Genomic DNA, 11502 nt, shown 5'->3' on the forward strand with positions numbered 1-11502 from the left:
ATGATTATCATATTTGAAGTACAGACAAGGATCATAAAACACTTGTTTAAAACTTTAAAGAATGCATGAAGAGATCAAATTTCTTATTTCATTAGGAGACTGTTTTAATCCACAAAACGATTTTTAAGTAAGCACACATGATTAGGATTTTACTTATCAACAAAACTACAAGGTTGACTCATGTAAATTTGTTCTTCTAAATCACTGTGTAAGAATGCAGTTTCAACATCCATTTATTTTAGCTCCGAATCAAATTGTGTAACAAGAGCAAGAACAATACGCACAATAGTATATTTCACAACAAGATAAAATACTTTAGTATAGTCAATACCTTCGTTTTTAGTAAAACCTTTTGCAACCAATCTTGTTTTAAAGAGAGATGTATCATTTTCTTGTTTAATTTTAAAGATCCACTTATAGTCAACAATAGAGGCATATTTAGGTTTTGGGACAAGAATTCAGGTTTTATTCTTATGCAGGGATTTAATTTCTTCATTCACAGCTTCTATCTATTTTTTAGAATCAACAGATTTTGAAGCTTCATCATAAGTTGAAGGTTCAAAACTTTCAGAATTCAAAGCTAGATGAAAATCTCTAAACTTAGAAGGAATCCTAGGTTCTCTTTGTTCTCTATCTCTAGCAAGAAAATATTGATTTTCACTTGGATTATTTTTTTCAATATTTTTTAAGACTCCATTATCAGTGATTTCTGAGGGTTCATTTTCGGGATTTCTTTCTTCTCTATTCTCTTCCTCTTGTTGGTTGGCCTCTATTGTTTTCTCTACCTTATTAAAGGTGCTTTCTATATTATAGTCTTCATTTTTTTTAGCAGTCAAGCATGAAAATTCAAATTCATTAAAACCAACATCCCTACTAACTATTACTTTAAAACCTGGCTGACTCCTAAGCCAAAGCAAATATGCTTTTGTTCCATTAGGGTAACCAATAAAAATATATTTTTGGGAACGAGGATCAAGTTTATCACATTTGTTAAATCAAAAGCCGAACATCCAAAAATGTGAAGTAAAGAAGATCAACATTATTATTGGTCCAAACACATTCAGGCAATTTATAAAGCAAGGGCACCAAAAAGGTGATATGTTAATCAAATATGAAGATGTTAATAGTGCTTCACCACAGAAAGACTTAGGCAATCCAGAACCAATCAACAAATATTTAACTTTATTTAGTAAAGTTCTATTCATTCTTTTAGCAACAATTCTGTTGTGGAGTATAAGGAGTAGTTCTATGCCTTTTATTATCAAATTCTTACAAAGCAGAAAACTGTTAGTTACAAAATTCCAGGCCGTTGTTTGTCCTTAAAACTTTTAATTTTCTTCCATTTGTTTTTCAACCAAAACTTTCCAGTTTTTGAATTTTTCAAATACTTTATATTTTTGTCCCGTTAAGAAAACAAGAACTTTTTTAGAGAAATATTATCAATAATAGACAAAAACTATTTATCCCCACCATGAGTTTCTAAATTTGCAGGCTATCTACATACACATAATCAAGAATGCAGGTAGAAGATGTGGGTTTTAGGGAAGGTGATGAAGGAAATCATAGAAACTCGTATCATCAAGTTTTTCATTCAAGATGCTATTTTAGTGTAATAATTCAAGACCTTTTAAGCTGATATAGCCTAACCTTTTATGTCATAACTCAGTTTTGCTAGCTTTTAAAACGGATGCAACAAAATAAACATATTTTACAGTACAAACATATAATTTCTTTTTCTTTTAGCCTTAAAGATGGTAAGGGAACCCCTCATTATTTTCATTATACCCTTATCCTATCTTCCTTCAAGCCCTTCTTCGTCAAGTGCAGAACAAGAGATCAAATTATGGGCTAAATCAGGAACATATCTTACATTTTTCAAGGTTATTTTAGAACCATTTTCAAGTGTCATGCAGACATCACCAAATCCATGCACATCACATAATTTCTCATTTGCCATATAAACAGAACCTATTTTTTCAAACTTATAATTTGAAAAGATTTCTCCAAATGGGGTCATATATGAAAGGTACAACCAGAATCAGTAAGTCATTCATTCATATTCAAAGAGGACTTAACATAATTAACATGAGAAGTCATATATACTTCATCAGAATTTTTCTCAGACACTATGGTAGATTCCTTTGAATTATTTTTCTTAGGCTTGGTACAATCTTGAATGAAAAGCCCTCTTTCACCACAATTATAACATCTATTATCCTTCTTTTCATATGTCTTATGTTGATTACGCTTTTCTTCTCTATATTTAGGTCTAGACTTACTTTTTTCCCTACTTCTACTTCTACTCTTATTATGTCTTCTCAATTTATAATCAAAGTTTCTATTCTTGGTTCTTCCTCTAACAAAAACTTTACTTCATATTGATTTTGATTAGGTTTAATTGTCTTAAGATCCATTTCTTTACTCTTAAGACCACTAATTATAGTTTCCAGGTTCACATTATCCCTACCATACTTAATAACAGCTTTAACATCTCCATGTGATTCAGGAATAGTATTTAACAAAATAATAGGAGAATAGTCATCAATATTGTGATCACCTGTTAACTTAATATCTTGAATTAACTTAGTAAAATCATCAAGATTTATTTCAATGTTTTTAGATAGGTCAAGTTTATATCTAAAAATTTTTTCTAATAAAAATAATTTACTAGGAAGAGAAGTTTCAGTGTAAAGTTTTTCATGTTTATCCCAAAGTTCCTTAGTGGGATTTTATTTACCTATTTTTCTAATTACAGAACCAGATAAATTAAGAATAATTGAAAAGTAAGCACACTCATCATTTTCAAGCTTTTTATAATCAGGACATTATTAGCATATTTACCATCAACAGCTTTAAAAACTTTTTGCTGTATTAAAATTTCTTTCATTTTTTGTTGTCATATTGAAAAATCAGACTTACCATAAAAATGTTGCAAATTATAGCCAGCCATATCAACAGAAATAATCACTAAAGCACAAAATAAAAAGCAAGCAAAAAAAATTATCAGAGTAACAGAATACCAGCAGAGAAAAGGGTGCCTTAGCTATTCTTGAAACTAGATACTCGCAGCCATTAGGGCTCGGCCAGGTGAGGGAAATAACAAGAGTTTGGTTTAGGTCAGAAGAAAAGAAATTTAACATAATTGAAATAATAGAAAAGAATGAACACACCAGGCGATAGTGGCTTTGATACCACTATTGGGTATCAATCTCCAAAAACACGCCCATATTAAACCTATCAAATTATTATAGAACAGGAAATGAGTTTAAAACCCTTAAATATAGATATTTTATAGACTAAGTTACAGATTTTTACAAAATAATAACAGATCTAAAACAAAAGAAATACAACAGTTAAAGATTTACAGAACAACAAAGACAATAAAGCTAAAAAAATCAGATCCAAGGATCGGGATCGAAAAGGCCACTAAGGCCAGCAACCCAAATATTCAGTTGCTTGATCTCCTTTAAGCCTTTGAGGCTAGCCACTAAGGCTAGTTAACCACGGCCACTAAGGCTAGTTAACCACGGCCACAAAAGCACAAGATCAACAACAGAGGTTTACCAACTTAGGGCCACAAAGGCTTTAGATATTTAGGGATTTTAGAAGGAAGAAGAAGAAGACAGGGAAAGTCAGATTTTCGTCTGAAAGGCTAGAAGCTAGAGAACCAGTATTTAAAGGGGCCAACCATTTAATGGTCGGAGTCAGAAAACGAGGGAGAATGCGGTGGGAGGAAACCCAAAAGATTGAGAATGGGGAGAAAAGACTCGAGAGAGAGAATCGAGGGAATGTTTAGGGTTTGACAGAGAAAGGGAAGGGGCGGATAGATATAAGGTCAAACTAGGTAGATGGCTTGGGCTGATGGGCTGGGCCAGATAGATAGACATCGTTAATTGGGCCAAGCATTAGGGACCAACCATCCAGAATGGATGAACTAGACTTCAATGAATTTGGGTCATTAATTTTTCACAGTTTATCGTACTAAAAATGAACAAAGAGCAAATGAACTTCTTATCTAAACACTTGGGAGAGGGAATTAATCTTTTTTTTTCCTTTTGATTTCTTTTTTTGTTTTTTAAAGTCATTTATCATTTCACAAGGGTAAAATACTATCCACCCTATTAAATCAATCATCTCAGAAATCTTACATGTCATAAAGTCTATCCAAGCATCATCACTTCCTCGTGATCTTATGTGTATTGTATCACATAATATTTGCCTTTATATAATTAGATTAAATATAGTTACCGTGTAATAGATTTAAATTCGATAACACCGTATCAAAATTAGAATTTCCGTCTATTTATTACAGTCTTGCCATGCACAGTATTCACAATTCTAGTAGCAGCCGGTGGACGTGTTTTGTGCTTCTAGAAATAAATACCTTTGACAAAAGTAATAAAAGAACAACTACCACTGCTGGACTTCTCCTCTCTCTCTCTCTCACACAGACACACAGTTCTTCATTTAATAATGATGATTAACAAAATGGGATTTGAATTCCATTTGCAGAATAGTTCAAAGACAGAATTCAATGCTAAAATCCAAAACTTGGTTGATCCCTTGTCGCCTCCTATTACGACTCCTCACTGCTTTCTTTTCTTTCCGAGTTTCTTGCAACCTTCTCCTTCTTTTTCCTGTTGCAAGAAAAAAAATGCCTTTGACCTTTCAAATTCCTGTCTCTTTTCTTACATATATTTCTCAGATGGTGATAAATGCGTCGGTTTCCAATCACATCGAACTAAATACACGCCGCCCTGTGGAAAACTCTGCTGCTTTTCTTTTTCAAACGATTGCTTTCTTTATTGTACAAATTCATAGATGTAAGTTCTAGTTCACCAGCTTAATCAACGCTATAGTTTGTAGCTTTAGCCATATATAACTTTATTCTTCTACTTCATTGTTCATCAAGATTATTCTTTTGTGCTTCTCGTCTTTTATTTTGGAGAATATTATAGAAAGGAAGGGAAGTGATTGTTCTTGGATTTATGAATCTTTTTTAAGGTTATTATTGAGGTGGGAACGGTGTTATTCCATTTGGGTTGTGATTTCGGCTGGAATTGTCGTCCGGCGTGGTATTGCATTTGTGGTTTTTGGTGATTTTTGGTTAAAGCATTTGGCTCTTGTATAAATTTGTTCAGCTGTGGCGATTTTGGGTTTTTTTATATGAACTTTGTGCTTTTTGTTTGTGAACTGTTGAATTGTGTTTGATCTTGAGATCATGACTTCACAACAGCGGCCTTTGTTGATTCCGTCGCCTCGCACCCCAGGTCAAGAAGAGCTTCCTTATACTCCTGTTCCTGGTGATAGTTTGATACCCATTTCCTCTTACCCCAAACCTACTTCTGGAATGGATTCAAATTCCCAAATTGAAATTAATGAGAACTCTTATCAAGTTCCTGGTTTTGTGAGGAATTCCTCATCACATCGAAGTATTTCCTCAATTCAGTCTAAGACCTCTAGTGGCCACTCTGTGAGGGAGGTGAACCTTAGTGAGATGAGCATGAGAACCGTGAGATATGGATCTAGCGGTACTGATTTTGGGGGGGTTAGCACCTCCTATAAAGAGATTAATGATGAAGATGCTAGGTTAGTGTATATAAATGATCCTGGGAGAACAAATGAGAAGTTTGAATTCACTGGGAACTCGATCAGGACTTCGAAGTATTCTGTCTTGACCTTTTTGCCCCGGAATTTGTTTGAACAGTTCCATAGAATTGCCTACATTTACTTTCTTGTGATTGCCATTCTCAATCAGCTTCCCCAGCTGGCTGTTTTCGGCCGGGAAGCTTCAATTTTGCCGTTAGCTTTTGTGCTGTTTGTTACAGCCGTTAAGGATGCCTATGAGGACTATAGGCGGCATCGGTCTGACAAGATTGAGAATAACCGGTTAGCATGGGTTTTGCAAGATGATAAGTTTCAGCAGAAAAAATGGAAGAATATACGTGTTGGAGAGATCATTAAGGTTTATGGAAATGAAACCCTTCCCTGTGACATGGTTTTGCTCTCGACAAGTGACACTACTGGAGTCGCCTATGTACAGACTACCAATTTGGATGGGGAATCAAATTTGAAGACGCGATATGCAAAGCAAGAGACCCAAACGAAAAATCCAGAGAAGGAGAGGATTACAGGGCTGATCAAGTGCGAAAAACCCAATAGGAACATTTATGGTTTCCAGGCAAACATGGATCTTGATGGAAAGCGTATTTCCCTCGGACCTTCTAATGTAATCCTACGTGGTTGTGAACTGAAGAACACTGATTGGGCAATTGGTGTTGCAGTTTATGCAGGCAGAGAGACCAAAGCAATGCTCAACAACTCTGGAGCTCCATCCAAGAGAAGCCGTCTTGAGTCCCGTATGAACAGGGAAATAATTTTCCTTTCAATTTTCCTTGTTACACTGTGTACGATCGTCTGCATATGTCATGGTGTTTGGTTGAGGCGCCACAAGGATGAGTTGGATCTCATGCAATTTTACAGGAAAAAGGACTACTCAGAGCCTGAAGTAGAAAACTACGAATATTATGGTTGGGGCATGGAGATATTCTTTGTGTTCCTCATGTCTGTCATTGTCTTCCAAGTTATGATTCCCATTTCACTGTACATATCCATGGAGCTTGTTCGTGTTGGTCAGGCTTATTTTATGATCCGAGATGACCGGATGCTTGATAAATCCTCCAACTCTAGATTCCAGTGTAGGGCATTGAATATAAATGAAGATTTGGGACAGATAAAATATGTTTTCTCCGACAAAACTGGTACGCTAACCGAGAACAAGATGGAATTTCAGTGTGCGAGCATTGGGGGAATAGACTATAGCAACGGGAAGGACATTACTGACAATGGGCAAGCAGACAACCTGGTTCAAGGTATTATTATGACTCAGATTCTTGTCTTTCTCGCATTCTTTGTGTATTTCTGCGTATTTCTCTTGCTGTAGTTCTTTTTATTCAATGATAAGATTGGTATCATTAGCATACGATATTCTGACCATATTGTTTGTGTTTGTCTTATTTGGTGCCAGCTGATGGGATGGTTTTGAGGCCAAAGATGAAGGTCAAAGTTGATTTGGAGCTTTTCAATTTGTCGAAAAGGAAACACACAGATGAAGGCAGACATATTCATAATTTTTTTGTGGCATTGGCTGCTTGCAACACAATTGTACCTTTAACTATTGATACATCCGATCCTTCTGTTAAACTGATAGAGTATCAAGGAGAGTCTCCTGATGAACAGGCATTGGTCTATGCGGCTGCCGCTTATGGTTTTATGCTTATAGAACGAACATCTGGCCACATAGTTATTGAAATTCAAGGGGAAAGGCAAAGGTAATTGAAAGTTGCTTTCTTCATTCATCTTGAACACATTATTTTGCTTTTCCTCCCATATTATTGCCATCAGTAATCCACTTAATTTTTCTGTAATACAATCTGCGACTGCAACCAGATGCTGTCAGTCATAATTTTGGGAGCTCAATTGCCTTTCCACATGGAAAATTACATATTGATTTAGAATTTTGGATAAACAGTTCTTTCTGTGAAAATGGTTCCTCAACATTATGTTATGAAAACCCAATAAAAATGACAAAAGAGATATCACTAGAATGATCTTTTCATGTCATTGGTGAAATAGTTGATGACAGATGTTCTAGTTGTTATGATAAAACAGACAGAAAGTAGCCTAGTTTTTCCTTCTCTTATTTGAAAATTTGATCTCTTTGCAGAGATCTTCATTCAGTAGTTCCATCATATTTCTATTTTCTTTTTATCTTTGTTGTATGATGTATGATTTTACTTTTCCGTTTCTTTTCCTTTTCTTTTGCTCTTAAAGACATTTTCTGTATTGATATTAATGTTCTTGTGATACATATTGATGGCAGCACAGGTTCAATGTCTTGGGCCTGCACGAGTTCGATAGTGATCGGAAGCGGATGTCTGTTATCTTAGGATGCCCAGATAAGACAGTAAAGGTGTTTGTAAAAGGTGCTGATACGTCCATGTTCAGTGTGATAGACAAATCTTCAAATGCGAACATAGTAAAGGCGACAGAAGCTCATCTCCATTCTTACTCCTCAAAGGGTTTGCGAACACTTGTTATTGGAACTCGAGAACTGAGTGCATCTGAATTCGAACAATGGCAGTCATCTTACGAGTCCGCCAGCACAGCCTTGATGGGAAGAGCAGCTTTGCTTCGAAAAGTTGCCAACAATGTAGAAAACCATCTTAACATATTAGGTGCATCTGGGATTGAGGACAAGTTGCAGGAAGGTGTGCCAGAAGCAATTGAGTCTTTAAGAATGGCTGGTATCAAAGTCTGGGTTTTAACTGGAGACAAGCAAGAAACAGCGATTTCAATCGGCTACTCTTCTAAGCTCTTGACGAGTAGGATGACCCAGATAGTGATAAACAAGAATTCTAAGGAATCATGTAGAAAGAGCTTGGAAGATGCTTTGCTACTGTGTAAGAAGCTTACAACTGTTTCACATGCCACTCATGGAGGTCCCACGGCTGAAGTTAGTCGACTTGCTTTAATCATTGATGGAACAAGCCTTGTTTATATTCTCGATACCGAACTCGAGGAACAGGTAATTGTTTCATATTCTCATTTCTGTCCTTTTTCCCACCTCATAGAAGATATGATATGTGTACAAAGAATACTGAATTAGTCTATATTAATCTTTCTGCAGCTTTTTGAATTAGCAAGCAAATGTGCTGTGGTATTGTGTTGTCGTGTGGCTCCATTACAAAAAGCTGGAATAGTTGCGCTGATAAAGAATAGAACCGAAGACATGACACTTGCCATTGGTGACGGTGCGCAACATTCTATTTTGTTTTAGTAAAAGAGCTAGAAATCTGAAAACAAAGAACAACAAGCAATTAAGATAGTGTGTTGTTGGGTTGAGCTATCAAATGATATTTTTGGTTTTCCTGTATGGCTTTTCAGGAGCAAATGATGTTTCAATGATTCAAAAGGCTGATGTTGGTATTGGAATCAGTGGACAAGAGGGTCGGCAGGCTGTCATGGCATCAGATTTCGCAATGGGTCAGTTCAGATTTCTCGTCCCATTATTGTTGGTACATGGACACTGGAATTATCAACGGATGAGCTACATGATATTATACAACTTCTACAGAAATGCTGTTCTTGTTCTGGTCTTGTTCTGGTGAGTATACTTCCAATGTTTAATCACACGTTCTGTTTTATTGTTTAAAGACTGACAAATGTAGTTTCATAGGCATTTAACCACTGCAATTTCTGGGTCCAAATATTTCTACAAATCATAGTAAGAATGGACGGTCCTTGGTTCTGATGACCCTTAACCAAAACAACATCAAAGCTATGCTGCTATATTATTCTTCATTTTGTGATAAGATGGAAAAATTAAGTTCAGGATTCTCCCTCTTCTGACATGAATTTAATAAGACATGTGGAGTAGGGGAGTGGAGAATCAGAGCATTTAGAGAGCGAAAAACTGGTCAAATTAATAGATTGTTCAATTATTATGGAATTAAATATATGAATGATAATAGAATGGTGTACTGAAACTATTATATCTTAGCTGTAAAGATAAACATGTTTGCTGGAAAATCAGCCTGTTGACTCACAAAACACGCTTATCTTCAGGTATGTGCTCTTCACGAGTTTTACATTGACGACTGCGATCACTGACTGGAGCAGTGTTTTGTATTCAGTAATATACACATCTTTGCCCACAATAGTTGTTGGAATTCTTGATAAGGATTTAAGTAGAACTACACTGCTGAAGTATCCTCAACTTTACGGTGCTGGACAAAGACAAGAAAGCTACAACTCGAAATTATTCTGGGTAACAATATTGGATACATTGTGGCAAAGTATAGCTGCCTTTTTTGTGCCTCTCCTTGCTTATTGGGAAAGCGAAGTTGACGGCTCAAGCATAGGAGATCTTTGGACTGTTGCAGTGGTAATAATGGTTAATATTCATTTAGCCATGGACGTATTCAGATGGTATTGGATAACTCATGCGGCAATCTGGGGATCTATAATTGCAACTTTCATTTGTGTCATGATAATTGATGCTATCCCCGTCCTGCCTGGTTACTGGTAAGCTATTTTGCTTCATTCCCTTATATTGTTGTTCTCAATTGGTGTCTTTTACGTTTTCGTTTTCCTGAGTTTGGCACCTGAATAGCATTTATGTTTCTATCCTAAGTATTGATCACTTTAATGGGATATTTAGAGTTCCATTGTAGCAACATTTATATCGAATAAAAACAGGAAAAGAGGTGCGAGTAGACACTAGATTTCCGACTCCGTTGTTTTCTAGAAAGTATGCGGCGAAAGTTGTGTTTTTCTCTATTTTCGTCTTAAACTCTGGAGCCAGTTATATTGAGTTACCTTGCAGTCGTCTACTTTGAGATTCTTTTGCTATGTACATTCAGAGATGTTCCTACATTCCTACTCTTCTCTCAATGTCTAAAAGTTCTTTTGGTAATAGACGATATACTGAGCATTCGGCTGAGCTTATTTAGAAGATATTATAAGCTCATACATCTTTTTATAAGATGTTAGATCTTATTTTAGAAATAAATTCTTGAAGTGCTCAGATAAAATAAGATGATGGAGTTTATTAAAATGAGAGCAATTTGTTAAAATCTTAACAATAATTTGGGGAACTCCATACTTTATGTGAAAGAACTTATAAGCTTTGATGTCTTATTTTTGAATCTTGTATGCTCTTTTATTGTTTACGGAACACCCTCGTTAGATGTTGTTAAGAATTTATATCCAAAAACCTTGCAGGGCCTTCTTCGAAATTGCTGGTACAAAACTGTTCTGGGTATGCTTGCTCAGCATCACTGTGGGTGCACTTCTTCCCCATTTTGTTGTAAAAGTCATTGTACAGTATTCTTCTCCCAGCGATCTTCAGATTGCAAGAGAGGCAGAGAAATTTCGGAGTCCAAGAGAGTTACGACACACACAAATAGAGATGAACCCCATTTTTTATGATCGTCGACGGACATGACTGTGTATGTCCCTCTCCATTACTCAAGCTTATTTTCTAAAATTTGTGCGATTCTTTAGGCTGCTGCGTCTGTCTTTTCTCAGTGGTGTTTATATTTGTTTCACACAAGAATAGAAATAGTAGTATTTGTGTAGCATTCTTTGCACATATAAAGGCTGTAATTGTACATTATGATGTTTGAATACAGAGGCAATACATGTAAAAAATTACACACAATGAAGAGAATATATAGAAGTTTCATTTTGAATGCTTATAGTTTATGTTGCCACTTTGTTTCAAGTATAAAGTTGTAGTCCCTCCGAGAATCTAGTGAAACATGGCATCTGCTTGGATGTGCTGATTTTGTATTTACTGTATTTGAGGATGTAATTCTGCATTAATAGTTCTATATTGAAGAAAATTAATGTTTGCTTTTATATCGATATGTATTGTAATAATTACATTCTCCTTCATGAGATTTGATGTAATACATGCAGACTTTTTAAGGTTTGAAA

The 11502-nt window shown here is 35.6% G+C and overlaps 1 protein-coding gene across 2 annotated transcripts; it reads left to right on the forward strand.

Moving 5' to 3' along the window:
• Positions 1–4464: 4464 nt before the first annotated feature.
• ALA1 (aminophospholipid ATPase 1) lies at positions 4465–11261 on the forward strand. 2 transcript variants are annotated; one of them, XM_088885959.1, is made up of 8 exons: positions 4465–4823; positions 5237–6872; positions 7028–7331; positions 7888–8587; positions 8690–8813; positions 8947–9166; positions 9628–10086; positions 10786–11261. In XM_088885959.1, the coding sequence occupies exons 2-8, from the start codon at positions 5351–5353 to the stop codon at positions 11006–11008; spliced, it is 3552 nt and encodes a 1183-aa protein (XP_088742085.1). In that variant the 5' UTR covers positions 4465–4823; positions 5237–5350; the 3' UTR covers positions 11009–11261. The 2 variants fall into 2 exon arrangements, with proteins under 2 accessions (XP_088742085.1, XP_011091975.1); XM_011093673.3 differs by having other exon boundaries at positions 4465–6872.
• Positions 11262–11502: the final 241 nt, after the last annotated feature.

Source organism: Sesamum indicum, linkage group LG10 (assembly GCF_026168435.1).
Source record: "Sesamum indicum cultivar Baizhima isolate 11 linkage group LG10, ASM2616843v1, whole genome shotgun sequence".
Classification (NCBI taxonomy): Eukaryota; Viridiplantae; Streptophyta; class Magnoliopsida; order Lamiales; family Pedaliaceae; genus Sesamum; species Sesamum indicum.